The following is a 16,214-nucleotide window of genomic DNA, read 5'->3' on the forward strand; positions in this document are numbered from 1 at the left end:
TAGAGAGGTGCTCGTGGCCATTCCAGTACGGCTGGAGTGACTCAGGCATGAGGGACCTCTTAGCAGGGAAGCCAGACACGATAAACTGAACTAGGCACTGGTAGTCAGTTTCGGCCTGGGCGTCGGAGCGGAGCTCGTGGTACTTCAGGTCACCAGACGTATCGAGCGTGCACGCGCGAATAACAGTGCCTTGAGAGGCAGTACTCTCACCCAGTTCGTCGTCGGGACAGGGTTCGCTGACTAGATGGTGGGACAGAGCAACAGGGAAAGCATGATCAGTGCATTTCCGCCAGGTTGCTTGTAGCTAATAGGGCCGAAGAGGGTTCCGTGACTGGCTCGATAATACGATCATCGACCATACTGTCCATTTGAGACTTTATCTGATCCCAGTAGGCAAACGGTATGGTGCGGGCAGTGCGGATGCAGCTGGGCTATGCAACTGGTTCCAACTGGATGTCCATTGTAGCTCCTTCATAACTATGTTACTAGTACATACACAAGTAGGAGATCCCCCAGATAGGCGTTAGCCTTTGGGTAATCCTGAAATAAAGATTATTATTCAAGGGAGGCTGCAGCACGCTGCAGCTGGTCGACAGTCCTCTTGGATGCCAACGGGCACATGGATAGAAAGTGACCGGTGCGTTGGCAGCCATTGCATTTGCGATCAGCAGCAGGGCAGGGTCGCTTGTTATGCGCTGTGCCGCCACAGTTGGGACACTTATCCCGCAAGGGCTTGCTGCCAGACTTTGAATCCTTGGCTGCGTGGTCTCGAGCTTGCTTGGATGCCATTCCTTTCTGTTTCTTGTAGCTAGAGCGAACGGCGCTCTTGGATGCATATCCAGCGGCCTGACTGGGGATGCGGGACAATGTATGGCTGGCAGCCTCCTCGGTGCGGCATAGGTCAACGCAGGTTACCAGGGTTAAATCCTTCATTGCCAGCAGCTTGTGTCGAACGTCATCCTGCAGGATGCCAGTAACGATGCAGTCTTGCAGAATTTCGTCCGTGTGAGCCTGGAACGACTGTTGGCATGTCTGACACATGCGTCCAAAGCATTTCGAACAGACATCCAACCCGAAGAAGTTGCAAGCGTGAAACAACTCCCTCAGGGATGTATACCACGCATCAAATGTCTCTCCAGGTTGCTGGGCACGGCGGTAAAATTCTATCCTATCCAGCAGGGGATTACACTGGCGCCGGATGAACTTGCGTAGTTCAACCATGGCCTCCGGGACATCATCGGTATTTCATAGTCAGCAATCCCATGTCATCTCGTACATTGAAAATCAACATAATTTTGCGAATCGATCTTTTTTTTCAGGATCACTTTTCAACGAGGACGAAGCAAAGTCGGCCGAACGAAGCCTAGAGGAAGAAAATCACCCTCTCCACTTCACCATCACGATACTGACATAGATACGAGATGAAACAACTAAAAAATTCACAAGAAAACTGTACGACCATCATCGCGCTGACTTTGGTCTGACTTTGGTCTGAGAATTTCTATCACGATCAAAAATGTACGAGGAGCACTCAAAAATCAGCCACAGACGTACCTTTATCGCTCTCTACTCCTTTTTCAAGGCACAAAAGTCGACTCTCCACTTTCAAACCAGGAACCAGACATACCAGTGGTCCTTTTCAGCTGCTCCACGAGCGCAGGAAATGTTCACCAAGGGGCGCAGAGCAGCATCCATTCCAGAAAAATAGCTAAAATACGAGTAAGACTGCATGCCTGAGTACATGAGTACATGTATGAGTACATGCAGAAAATAGTCAATTTCAGCGTTTCTGCTCCAAACAGCAACCAGCTTCGACTAGAAACAAAGATTACACCAAAGGATCAAACAACAACGATTTTCTGAAGTTTTTTTGCAGTTGGCTTCCTTGTGCTTGGCCCAGCACGCCAAAAATCACACCTCGGAGGAGTACAAAAATTACAACTCTCAGATGTCCTTGATTGCTGGCCATGTGGTACCACAATTACACCCTCACGCACAAAACGTCAAAGGTCCTCATCCAACGGCTGCCTAAACGCGGCCATCCTTGTCTCGCGGGGCTGCGCTGACAGCTGCTGACACCAGGAGTAGTCCTCCCAGGCCTCGCGCCACGACACAGATTCGGCTAAATTCGCTGATGGCGACAATATGGGTCGATCCACAGCGACTGGCTTTTTTGGAGATGGAGCAGGAGCGGACGAAGCGGGTCCACTTGTGCTGCTTGATGATCCTTGTGGCATTGACTGCAACACGGTTTGGAGTTGCACATCACCCTGGGCAAATGCTTGCACTTCAGCTTGGATAAGTTTCGCAAGTTGGTTGATGTTGGGCCGTGAGTTAGCAACATTCGCCATGGCAAAATCACAACTTCTATATCGTACTACACGGCTCCGTAAGTACTTCTAGAACTACGAACGGACAATTTTCGAAGCGAAACGAAAACGGGCAGAGAGCAACACTACAGGTGGGCTGCTCTACAACTGCAATGGGACCATACTAAGACTAACAGGGAAAGTAAGATGTTCACTGCGCCGTGTTGTGTCAACAAACGCAAACACACAAGGTAGGGTTTGTGACTTATCTTTCAGAAGAAAAACGAGAAAAGACTTCTCGCCAAGAGCAAAGGACAGGCAAAATCCACGATGCATGTATGTACTAGTATGGGTACACACGCGAATGCAAAGGGCAATGAGTCCAACAGGCAGCCCATATATGGATACACCATTAGCTGTTTCTTGTCTTTGCCACTCAGACCATCAAAAAGACCGTCAAAAAACGCTCCCAAATTCAAAGAAGAAGACAAAGATACGGTGGAGGGAAGCACTCTCCAGGGGTGTGGAGAAAAGTAAGTCCACCACATTTCGTTTAATAATTTTGTTGCCACAATTGTACGTGTACGTAGACAAATATTTGATGAGACGTGACCTAGGGGGAAATGTTCCACACACCGACTCATTTAACCATAGTGATGAGCTGTTGTTTGGCGAGTTGATGACGACAATAGTCAATATTTCTGATGCAGCTGAGTCTATCCAGAGAGCTACGAATTCAATCGTGATTTGATGCTTGTAGTTGAGACAGCGATTCCCCTTACTGGTAAACACTTGTAGGGATGGATCCAGGGTGTGCGAGTTACCTTGAATTTCAAATACTGCAACTGCACTTCATAGCAGCTAGCCAGAAGGGTTGGAAGCCCTTTTTGTTTCAATATTTGGTTGTTGTTCCTTGTGTTTGCCATTCAAAAGCCCAACGCCTGACGCAAGCCCTAAAGGCGCTACGGCTGGCCAAGTTACGCCGCAGGCAGGAACCACTCTCAAGAAGCGTGCAGCAACGTAAGTACACCTCCCTTTGTTTATTAATTTCGCTCCCACAATTGTACGTGTACATACACAAGCATGTGACAAGGCATGACCTAGGAGAAAATGATCCACACACGAACTCATTTAACCATAGTGATGAGCAGTTGTTTGGTGAGTTGAAGACGACAATAGTCAATATTTCTGATGCAGTCCACACGAGTAGCTTGCATGGGGAAAGTGCACTTCCCTAAATATTTCGACTTAGGTTCAGCATCCACATAATGACGTTGAATGACATGCACCTGTCATGCACATACGCGGCCGTGCCCCCTCCCCCCCCCCCCCCCCCACACACACACACCCCCTAAAAGGGAACCAGCTACACCCCTCTAGTCTATCCAGTTAGCTAAGAAATCAATCGTGATTTCTTGCTTGTAGTTGAGAGAGCGATTCCTCTTCCCTGTAATGTCTGTTAGGGATGGATCTAGGGTGAGCGAGCAACCTTGACGTTCACATAGTGCAACTGCACTTCACAGCATCTAGCTAGAAGAGTTGGGAACTCTTTTTGCTTCAATCTTTGGTTGCTGTTGTGTCAACAAACGCAAACACACGAGGTATGGTTTGTGACTTGTCTTTTCAGAAGACAAAGAGAAAAGACTTCTTGTCCAGAGCAAAGGACAGGCAGAATACCATGATGCAAGTGTGTACTAGTATGCGCACACACGCGAATGCAAAGCTCAATGCATACAACAGGCAGAAAATATATGGATACACTATGCCTCTTCTGAGTTAAAAGACATTTTTATCAGCTCAAAAAAAACACAGCAGCAATAAAATGCATAACTAACAGCAACAGCCATAGGTCTGGTAGAAGAGCAGAAACAGAATGAGGACAAAGTCATCAGTAATAAGATTGTCCGCGTGTGGATATCACATTAAACGGTACGTTCTGCTGCCGATGGCGATGACTGCGGCGTGGTGCAGGCTGTGTTGGGGTATGAACACCAGGGACAGTAGAGGCAACTGGTGTCTGACCTTGTGCAGCGTCTGGAGCATAAACAGTAGGGACGGCTGCAGCTGGCGGTGGTGTAGGAGAGACTCTCAGTCGGAGGAAATGGCGGTTGCGCCAATAGATGCGTCCACTTCTTCTCAACGAGAAAGATCGGATGGCACCACGCAGAGGGACAGTTAGGACACTTGTCCCGTGTGGGCTTGCTACCAGACTTTGAATCCTTGGCTGCGTGGGCTCGAGTTTGCTTGGATGCCATTCCCTTTTGTTTCTTGTAGCTAGAACGAATGGCACTCACGGATGCATCTCCAGCGGCCTGACGGGGATGCGGGACAATGTATGGCTGGCATCCTCATCGGCGCGGCATAGGTCAACGCAGTTTACCAGGGTTAAATCCTTCATTGCCAGCAGCTTACAAAATAAAACTAAAGAACCACAGTAATAAGCCATGAGAAGTCTTTCACTCTAGACCCGTTGCACAGCAATTACATTTTACTTTTGGTTCAACATCCGAGTTTTTATTAAGCACACCTCATTTTAACATGGGAAATTGTGGGCACAAGTTATGCGATCACGTCCACCAACTAAACCAGATTTTTGGAATTAACACTAATATCCATGAACCGTCCAAGTTGTAAGGCGGTTGGTTAGCGCTATCGAGCTGAGCTCAAGCTGACTTTCATGCCCTGAAATGTCTCAGTACTCCTGTCGTCGGGGTTTTTAATTGCCTCGCACGATAGCTCTTCCGATTACTCTCGATATCTCATATCACACGACGCCACACTCAGAGAACAGATTATTGTTGTTGCTCCAAAGAGAGTCTCAAGAAGAAGGCACCCAAAACAACCAGAATGCGTACGATAAGTATGCAAGCATGCGCACAACAACAAGAACATGTACGATAATCATGCAAGCATGCGCCACCGGCGCAGTCCGCACACACGTGCCAAAAGGGGCACACACGTGCCAAAAGGGCAGGGACAACATACGGCCACATGAAAAAAATGCATCCTCTCCTGAGGATGGGAGAGAAAAAAATGAGAAGACAGGAGAAAAAGAAATCAAATGTGAACAACAAACACATGCGGATACGCAGGGTCAAAACAGTAGGATACATGGCCCAATATCTGAGAAAATCGACCTTCGGGGCTGTTTTGGTGAAATTGATTTTTTTATTGCAAATTGATGTCTTGCCTTTGTAGAGTATTGTGACTTCGTTTCACGGCCATCAGACCAATATTGACCATGTAGAAATGCATTCTACAGTCAGGAGTCATGTTAATGAATAATATTGTTCTTTTTTTACAATTTTGAAATATCAGTGTGTTTGGAGCCACCAAAAATTGTTTCCATGTGATATCTAATATAGTAAAGTGTTTTGACTGTTCAGGTACTTCATTTCCAGCATTCCGTGACTTTATTGAGGTTGTGTAGTTGCAACAGCAGCAATGGCAGCATTAGAAGGAGAGGTGATTTATCTGTTCTCCTGGTGATGGACATGCTTGACAGGATTGTCTGCAACAGATTTTGATGGAACACCATGATACATGTAACAGCATTCACATACTTATTGTGAAGGAGTCAAACGGAGCAAATGCGTCCAGATTCGCCTTGTTGTACTTTGTGGAGACTGACCATTTCCAAACATCAGTAACACAGTCTGACAAGCGTTTCACACCACCAACTCAAAAGTAACAGAATGTTACTCGAGATTGCCCAGCCTCATGTGCTCCGTGATGGTCTGATTCGCCATTATTAGCTCGAGTATCGAGCGTGCCATCCAAAACATTTTAGGATCATCGTCGCAAAGAAAACTCGCATCATTTCGTGCCGTTTTAGCAGGTTTGGCGTGACACTCAGGAAACAGTTCTGCCACTCGCGCAAGGGCGCCCAGCGACCTTGCAAGCGGCGTACCCTCAGGAATCCACCTGGTTGTCCTTGCCTGGAGCTGTAGCAGCTATCGCTGAGGCAGACTGTGGTTGGCCTTGATCATACTCATCCAGGCCAAGTCCTCATCATCGTCGCCCCCGATAGGTAAGTACCGCGTGTCACTTGCGATCGATTCGCCTGACATGCGCTCTCAGAACTAGAAGCGCTGTCGCCGCTTGACAGGATATCCACAAAGAACGATGCATCACCGTCCATGGGATCGCGGCTGCTGTGCTCCGTGAGCCCAATAACCAACTGACACAAGAATCGCCTTCAATTTTCTTCCGCCATTGTCGTCTCTGCACTTTGCTTTGACGGAATCGATTTTTTTGCGAACAAATTTGTTTTTAGTGTTTTCTCAAAAAAACCGCGTAGCCCCGAAGGTCGAAAGTCTCAGATATCGGGCCACATTAGTAACTCCGGAAAACGGGGGAAAAGCCAAAGCAAAGGGGTGAAAAGAAAACAGACTGGGCCCACCCATAGAGGGAACCGCCATACTTTCAGGCGTGGGCCCCCGGAAAACAACCACCTCGCTCTGGTGCGAAGCCAAGGCAAACCGACGGTACTGCGAAGACCGCGGCAGCTGAACCGGGTGACCAGTCATCTGACAGCACAGCAGTTGTCCGGAAAACCATCACGCAGGCGATGGGGCTACGAAAACTCACAGAGACACACACAGAAAGAAAGAAACACGGACTGACGCAAACATCTCAGCAATACTAGGAGCCAAAATTCAGACAAGAAAAACCACAAGAAGGAATGGCAGAACAGCAACGTTGAACACGCCTACGGATACAGGGGCAGTCTATCCATGAGGACACCAGATAGCACACAAACAAATCGGTCACCAATACGCAAACAAAAATGAACATAGAAAAACCACACGGCGCTACCCTGAATAACCACAGGCCTTTAACCTGAAAAAACCACAGGTCTCTAACCTGAAAAAACCCACAGGGATTGAACCTGAATATCACGCGTGAAACACATCCGCTCACGAAACACAAAAAAAAAACACCGTCCTGAACCCTACTGGGATGCACAAAGGCCAGCCAGCAAAACACGGAAACCGAACACCCGCAAGGCGAACCGATACAAATAAGCGCTGGATCCCACCAGCCCACCAGGCAGACCGTGGCTCACCATGATCGGACGCCCCCCCCCCCCCCCCCCCAGGTGAAATGAAGAGACCCACGTGCCAAAACACAAATACCAAACAACACGCTCACAGAAATATTGCCACCCGGACCGTCAACGAGAATCTCAGAAGCATCTATGCCTGTTCATTTGGTGAAGTAAAATAAACAACAACAACAACAACAACAACAACAACAACAACAACAACAACAACAACAACAACAACAACAAGCATGTTACACCACTGGGCGTCAGCCATTCCACATGAGCGGGACAACCAGGCGGAGCACTAAAACGCTCGACACAAAACATGAATACTAGTAAAACGAAAAAGAAAGCACTTGTACTTGAAACTGGAAACGACGGAGTGCCACCACAATCGAGTAAATCGATGGGGACATCTACCAAACTGAAACAAATCGAACGACACAGGATCGTAGCAGTCCGACGACACAGAAACGACGTGCACCAGTGCACAACACAGGGCGAGTAAGCAAACACGAGCAAAGCTACCCATGCTGACTACCGTGATGACGTAGATCTACCAAGCAACACGATGAGCATGCACGACAGCACGGACAACAGAACTTTCAAGTCAGAAGGTGCGAAAACACAGTGCACACGACCACTCAAACAGCCTGAGGCCGGAGGGCGACAATGTAGAGGGGACGGCTCGATACCGGGACGCTTTGACAGCCAAATTTGTATAGACCCAAACCGATCATCAGCGTTGATTTTTCACTCGAAATATGTTTGTGGAAGGAAACTGGCATGTTGAAGTTTGCTCTGGGGCCAGAGTCAATCGAACTGCGCCACTCCTTTGTGTTGACCCATTGCCTCCAAGTTGCCCAATTTTTCGCTTCAAAAAAGTTCAAATCAGAGGTGGCTCCAAACCGGACACGTTTTAGAGTGCACGTCAAATTCACTCTGGGTCTGAAATTAGGTAATTGCTATCGCTCCACGACGGCCGGTACAGAGTAACAATAAGCCTTGTGTGTGCTTCCATTAGTTTTGATTGGTATGCGGTGCTTTATTGGCGAGAGGCGAGCCACTGTTTACCTGCGACAAGAAGTTGATTTTTCGAAAGTCGTAAAACTCAGGTCGCAGTGCGAAGCAACACGTCAAAAACTCACCTGCTTGATATGGCGCTTCTGGTCATCGCAGAGCCATGAAATTTTGGCTCGGAGTATAACACATCGTAGTCTCACTGTGACATATTATGTTTTCTAATCAAAATACCAAGAGAGAAAGTGAATATTGAGTCCGTTCCGGTTTGCAACCTGTGTCCTATTTGAAACCGTCCCCTCTACACTGGTTCAAAACACCGCACACACAACGTGGGCCACAATCATGTACTAACAGGAGCGAGGCTCGAACGAGGTACTTGTAGAGGGGACGGCTCGATACTGGGACGCTTTGACAGCCAAATTTGTATAGACCCAAACGGATCATCAACGTTGATTTTTCACTCGAAATATGTTTGTGGAAGGAAACTGGCATGTTGAAGTTTGCTCTGGGGCCAGAGTCAATCGAACTGAGCCACTCCTTGGTGTTGGCCCATTGCCTCCAAGTTGCCCAATTTTTCGCTTCAAAAAAGTTCAAATCAGAGGTGGCTCCAAACCGGACACGTTTTAGAGTGCACGTCAAATTCACTCTGGGTCTGAAATTAGGTAATTGCTATCGCTCCACGACGGCCAGTACAGAGTAACAATAAGCCGTGTGTGTGCTTCCATTAGTTTTGATTGGCATGCGGTGCTTTATTGGCGAGAGGCGAGCCGCTGTTTACCTGCGACAAGAAGTTGATTTTTCGAAAGTCGTAAAACTCAAGTCGCAGTGCGAAGCAACACGTCAAAAACTCACCTGCTTGATATGGCGCTTCTGGTCATCGCAGAGCCATGAAATTTTGGCTCGGAGTATAACACATCGTAGTCTCACTGCGACATATGTTTTCAAATCAAAATACCAAGAGAGAAAGTGAATATTGAGTCCGTTCCGGTTTGCAACCTATGTCCTATTTGAAACCGTCCCCTCTACACCAGAGAACAACACGGGACTTCAATGCCACGAAGCGAAACAATTATTTGAAAATCCCAAATCGAAGACTAGTACCAGGAGAACTACGTACAAGGTACAAAACATTACGCAGGGCAGACAAAGCATGCTCACCTGAGTAGGAGCTCCGAGGACAGGGTTGAGCAGATGGAGCAAAGCGGAGCCATGGCGAGGACGCGTGGAGAAGGCAAGATTTGAAGCCACGGCAAAAACGAAAACGATCTCAGGGTCGTGGGGAACGATGCCACTAGCTGGGCGCCAATTGTCGTCGGGGGGGGGGGGGGGTTATTGCCTCGCACGATCGCCCTTCCGATTACTCTCGATATCTCATATCACACGACGCCACACTCAGAGAACAGATTATTGTTGTTGCTCCAAAGAGAGTCTCAAGAAGAAGGCACCCAAAACAACCAGAATGCGTACGATAAGTATGCAAGCATGCGCACAACAACAAGAACATGTACGATAATCATGCAAGCATGCGCCACCGGCGCAGTCCGCACACACGTGCCAAAAGGGGCACACACGTGCCAAAAGGGCAGGGACAACACTCCTTCTCAGTTTGCACTAGATTGCGCACGCCTGACAGTTCAAAATCTGGTTCAGTTGGTGGACTCGATCGCATAACTTGTGCCCACAATTTCCCATGTTACAAGTGTTTTCCTTGGCTCACCATCTGAGTTCTCAATGCTCACCTCATTTTGTTTATTAATTTCTTTGCCACAATTGTACGTGTACGTAGACAAGTATTTGACGAGACGCGACCTAGGGGGAATGTTCCACACACCGACTCATTTAACCATAGTGATGTGAAGTTGTTTGGCGAGTTGAAGACGACAGAAGTCAATATTTCTGATGCAGCTGAGTCTATCCAGAGAGCTACGAATTCAATCGTGTTGTCGTGCTTGTAGTTGAGAGAGCGATTCCTCTTACCGGTAAAGTGTTTTAGGGATGGTTTAAGGGTGAACGAGTTATCTTAAATTTCACATACTGCAACTGCACTTCATAGCAGCTAGCCAGGAGGGCTGGGAGCCCTTTTTGTTTCAATCTTTGGTTGTTGTTTCTTGTCTTTGCCATTCAAAAGCCAACCGCCTTTGACAGGTCTTGAAGGCAGTCTCGGTGGTCTCGTTATCCAAGATGCGGCGGAGAAAGACGCTACCCCGAAGACTGTAGACAAGTAAGTACACCTCTTTTTGTTTATTAATTTCGCTGCCCCAATTTCACGTGTACATACACAAGCATGTGACAAGACGCAACCTAGGAGAAAATGTTCCACACACCAACTCATTTAACCATAGTGATGAGCAGTTGTGTGGCGAGTTGAAGACGACAATATTCAATAGTACTGATGCAGCTGAGTCTATCCGGAGAGTTACGAATTCAATCCTGATTTCGTGCTTGTAGTTGAGAGAGCGATTCCCCTTACTGGTAAACTCTTGTAGGGATGGATCCAGGATGTGCGAGTTACCTTGAATTTCAAATACTGCAACTACACTTCATAGCAGCTAGCCAGAAGGGTTGGGAGCCCTTTTTGTTTCAATCGTTGATTGTTGTTTCTTGTCTTTGCCATTCAAAAACCCAACGCCTGACGAAAGCCCTGACGGCGCTACGGCTGACCAAGATACTCACCAGGGGACTGCAGACAAGTAAGTACACCTCATTTTGTATATTAATTTCGCTGTCACAATTGTACGTGTACATACACAAGCATGTGACAAGGCGCTACCTAGGAGAAAATGTTCCACACACCGACTGCAGCTGAGTCTATCCGGAGAGTTACAAATTCAATCCTGATTTCGTGCTTGTAGTTGAGAGAGCGATTCCCCTTACCGGTAAAGTCTTTTAGGGATCGTTTGAAGGTGAGCGAGTTACCTTGAATATCACATACCGGTCGTGCAACTACACTTCACAGCAGTTAACCAGAAGGGTTGGGAACCCTTTTGTTTCAATCTTTGGTTGCTGTTTCTTCTCTTTGCCATTCAGCCAAGTGGGAAGCTCAGCGTCTGACGTAGATGAAAGCGAAGATCAACCCGCTCACAGGTAAGTATACCTCTTTTTGTATATTAATTTCGCTGCCACAATTTCACGTGTACATACACAAGCATGTGACAAGGCGCTACCTAGGGGGAAATGTTCCACACACCGACTCATTTAACCATAGTGATGAGCAGTTGTTTGGCGAGTTGAAGACGACAATAGTCAATAGTTCTGATGCAGTCCACACGAGTAGCTCGCATGGGGAAAGTGCACTTCCCCAAACATTTCTACTTAAGTTCAACATACACATATTGACGTTGAATGACATGCACCTGCTATACACATAATATTATGCGGCCGTGAACCTTCCCCCCCCCCCCTTCACCTCCCCTCCCCTTCTTTCCCTCCCCGCCCCCTCCCCTCTCCCCCTCTCCCAAAGGGGACCAGCTACACCCCTGCAATCTATCCAGAGAGCCACGAATTCAATCATGATTTCGTGCTTGTAGTTGAGAGGGTGATTCCTCTTACTTGTAAATTCTTTTTACGGATGGGACCCGGGTGAACGAGTAAACTTGACTTTCACATACTTGTAGTGCAACGGCACTTCGTTACAGCTAGCCAGAGGCGTTGGGAATCCGCTTGCTTCAATCTTTGTTTGCTGTTTCTTATCTTTGCTGTTCAGGTCACCCCTGCGTCGTGATAGTAGATTTTATACTTTAAAACACCGTGAATTCATCCGAGTGCCCATGGGCACGAAACTGGTTGACGAATTACCAGGTATCGACAGGACTGCTACGGCCAATCTGGAGACATCGCGTATCACCCGAGCCTCGCAGATCTTCGACCGATACCAGGCGGTAGAAAGGGATTGCGCACGTTTTAAGGCCGAGATGTGGACACTCGGCAACGTGAACGAGCTCAACGCTGAAGGTTGTTACAAGGCTCTACATGCATATAACGATAAGTTCAAAGCTCAAAAGGAGGGCTAGGGCATTTGAGCAAGGGTCAGTTGTCTTTTTGCTGACCTTTTAAAGCTTTCTTCCCTCAAATGATTTGCTTTGACCTCCGCATAGACCAAATTCCAAGTACAATAATGACGTTCGTTCTTCGTCATTTGTGATTGCAAACCCTCCTTGCAAGTCGTTTCCAGCTTCTTTTCCAATTCCACCCTACTGTACTTATTGTTAGTTTTTCAATGTGCACTAATGCATGTTTGCCTGCATATGTATACGCATGTGTGTGTGTGTGTGTGTGTGTGTGTGTGTGTGTGTGTGTTTGTGTGCCACGTGGTGCAGCGGTATGTCTAGCGATTTCCAATCGATTCCTGATGATTGTGATCACACACATCTTTTTCCTCTTTCTCAGACTCCTCCTGATCTTTTCTTTCATTCTCCTGGGTGGTTAGCAACAGCCAGTGCATGCCGGAGTATGTGGTGTGATGTGTGTGGGAAAAAATATAGGACCAAAAGTTAGGGATTCACTGGGCAGAAAAGCCACTTCATAGCTGTGTGGTGTTGACCAGGCTGAATAGTGGCGGTGAATTCTTCAGCCTTGCGAGCTGTTGAATGGTGTAGTCCCAGCACAAGTTGCTATGGCTTCTTCTTTTTTCTTTTTTTTTATACGAAAGTCCACTATATTCCCGAATATGTGCGAGAAGTGGTGGCGGGGCCAGGCTGCTCCTGCTCTGCCGACCTCATTCTGCTGTTGCATCGCTATCACCGCCTCCGGCAACGGGCGTCAAACGGTCAAATGATGCGTGTGTGTATGTGTGAGTGTGTGTGTGTGTGTGTGTGTGTGTGTGTGTGTGTGTGTGTGTGTGTGTGTGTGTGTGTGTGTGTGTGTGTGTGTGTGTGTGTGTGTGTGTGTGTGTGTGTGTGTGTGTGTGTGTGTGTGTGTGTGTGTAGCCCTTGGCGGATTATGCCGGCATAATATTTGGCCTAATCTTGGGATTTCGTCAAAAAATTATGCTCCGGTATAATATACGGATTCTGTTCCGTGTGAACAGAGTAAGGACTTCGTGCGCAGCGGAAATACACTAAGAGAGTACACGAAATGTCGGAAGAACGTCTTGCACTTTTCAGAGAACACAAAAGCAAATAATTATTATCGATTCGACTCTGGGGAAAAAGCTGGCCCAGAGACAAGCAAAACAGCGAACTAAAAGGGCAACTGCAAAGCCCTCGGCAAATCAGCAAAACTCAGGTTGTGAACTGAAGGGAGTGTGCGCGCGCGCGTGCACCCATGCACGTGGCACGCGGCATACCGTGCATGCCATGAACGTGCGTTCATGCACGGCAACAAATGTACATGTATCATGAACAAGAAAACCAGTGCCAACTCCGCGGCCGCTTCAAAAGACGGAACCACTTATAAATAGCTATAGCACGTACACAAAGATGACCCCAAACAGTTCTGATCACAAGAGGGAACATACACATGAATAAGCAAGAAGAGAAGGAGACTGATTCCCTATTGAACAGATTCCAACGTGTAAGGTCGGCATAATCTTTCAGTTTAGACATACATTATGCTTAGGGGCATAATAAAGCTTTGTCAGAAAGCCTTCAGATGTTTGTTTTTTAAATACCCCAGTTACGACTCCTTGTCATAGCCCTTGGCGGATTTTGCCGCATAATATTTGGCATAATCTTGGGATTTCGTTAAAAAATTATGCTCCGGCATAATATACGGATTCCAAACGTGTAAGGTCGACATAATCTTTCGGTTTAGACAAAAATTATGCTTAGGGCATGGCCGTGTGTGTATGCGGGGTTTCTCAATCCTCTATGTACAGCGTGAATACATAGTGGAACCGAGCATAATTCAGCATTATTTGTTGGCATAATCAAAAGCATAATTTGACGATTGGCCGAGCATAGTCCGCCAATGGCTATGTGTGTGTGTGTGTGTGTGTGTGTGTGTGTAAAAAGTGTGTGTGTGTGTGTGTGTGTGTGTGTGTGTGTGTGTGTGTGTGTGTGTGTGTCAGCTAGTTCGGTTGGTGGTCACACTTTTGCCAGAAAGTGTTAAGTTTGTTGCCAAAAGGCTCGATTGTTGTACCGTTACCTGGCACCTTTGTAGGTTTTAGAGTCCATATACTTTCGATTTGAAGTAAACAAACTGGACTGCCTCTGGCGAGATTAACTCTTGTGTAATCAATTGTGCTAGTGAAGTTTGTATCAGATCCACTCTGATTTAGCCACCCACACTAGTAGCACTAGTATTGCCTTCATTGGGGGCAGGGGTAACTGCAGTTGGATCCCAGGACGGATACCCTGATGCTGCCAATCCTGTGTGCGTGTGCATGCATGCATGTGTGTTTGTGAGTGCGTGTGTTTGTGTATGTGGGGTGGTGGGGTGGTGTGTGTGTATTTGTATGTGTGTGTGTGTGTGTGTGTGTGTGTGTGTGTGTGTGTGTGTGTGTGTGTGTGTGTGTGTATGTGTGTGTGTGTGTGTGTGTGTGGGTGGATGTTTGTGGGTGGGTGGTATGCATAGGTCTTTGCTCTGACCAACAAGTACAAATGTGTGTGTGTGTGTTTTATATTTTATTTTTTATGGAAGTGCACATGCCTACATAGAATGGAAGAGAAAAACAACAACAACAACAACAACAACAACAACAACAACAACAACAACAACAACAACAACAACAACAACAACAACAACAACAACAACAACAACAACAACAACAACATCAAGAGAACATAGGGGACTACAAATGGCGTGTAGGTGCTATTGAGCTGTGCCGGTGAGGTGAAGTGCGCTCCCCGACGAATGGTCTGGGGATCAAGGCGAACATCACGCACCATGGGAGAAAGGGAGAGAATAAAGACTGTGTGTGAAGAGTGAGAACCTGAGAGCCAGACAATGATGGAGAGAGAGGGAGAGAGAGAGAGAGAGAGAGAGAGAGAGAGAGAGAGAGAGAGAGAGAGAGAGAGAGAAAGAGAAAGAGAAAGAGAGAGAGAGAGAGAGAGAGAAAAAGAGAGAGAGAGAGAGAGAGAGAGAGAGAGAGAGAGAGAGCGAGCGAGAGAGAGAGAGAGAGAGAGAGAGAGAGAGAGAGAGAGAGAGAGAGAGAGAGAGAGAGAGAGAGAGAGAGAGAGAGAGAGAGAGAGAGAGAGAGAGAGAGAGAGAGAGAGAGAGAGAGAGAGAGAGAGAGAGAGAGAGAGAGAGAGAGAGAGAGAGAGAGAGAGAGAGAGAGAGAGAGAGAGAGAGAGAGAGAGAGAGAGAGAGAGAGAGAGAGAGAGAGAGAGAGAGAGAGAGAGAGAGAGAGAGAGAGAGAGAGAGAGAGGGAGAGAGAGAGAGAGAGAGAGAGAGAGAGAGAGAGAGAGAGAGAGAGAGAGAGAGAGAGAGAGAGAGAGAGAGAGAGAGAGAGAGAGAGAGAGAGAGAGAGAGAGAGAGAGAGAAGAGATGGGGAAGGAGGGGGTGAGTGAGTGAGGGTGAGTGAGTGAGTGAGTGCTAGATTAGATCAGGAAATTAAGCAATAGACCAACAGCTGCGTTGCTTTCAGTGGGGCGGAGGGCAATACGGTGAAGTTAGATCGGAGCTGCTGCCAGGCAGATTAGTGTGCAGGCACTGGATCAGCGAGAAAGGGGCCACGAAAGCAGCGAAAAGGAAAGAAGAGAAGAAAGAAACATTAACGCAAAACATTCTGCACTGAGGTGATTCGAGAGCTCTAGCAAGGTACAGTTCAATGGGGTGAAGACAAGGTGATCGTTGTGGGACTGGAGAATGGAACATCGTCAAATTTAGCCATGGAATGCTGTCGCCCACAACCAATCTTGGAGCATCAGGTGCTGACAAATGCGAGACTTGAAGGC

The 16,214-nt window shown here is 47.3% G+C and overlaps 1 protein-coding gene across 1 annotated transcript; it reads left to right on the top strand.

Moving 5' to 3' along the window:
• Window positions 1–4,630: 4,630 nt before the first annotated feature.
• LOC135813082 (uncharacterized) lies at window positions 4,631–12,788 on the top strand. The gene is made up of 5 exons (XM_065326299.1): window positions 4,631–4,642; window positions 10,440–10,598; window positions 10,999–11,069; window positions 11,407–11,463; window positions 12,083–12,788. The coding sequence occupies exons 1-5, from the start codon at window positions 4,631–4,633 to the stop codon at window positions 12,387–12,389; spliced, it is 606 nt and encodes a 201-aa protein (XP_065182371.1). The 3' UTR covers window positions 12,390–12,788.
• The last annotated feature ends 3,426 nt before the right edge of the window (window positions 12,789–16,214 follow it).

The sequence above is a fragment of the Sycon ciliatum genome, chromosome 3 (assembly GCF_964019385.1).
Source record: "Sycon ciliatum chromosome 3, ocSycCili1.1, whole genome shotgun sequence".
Classification (NCBI taxonomy): Eukaryota; Metazoa; Porifera; class Calcarea; order Leucosolenida; family Sycettidae; genus Sycon; species Sycon ciliatum.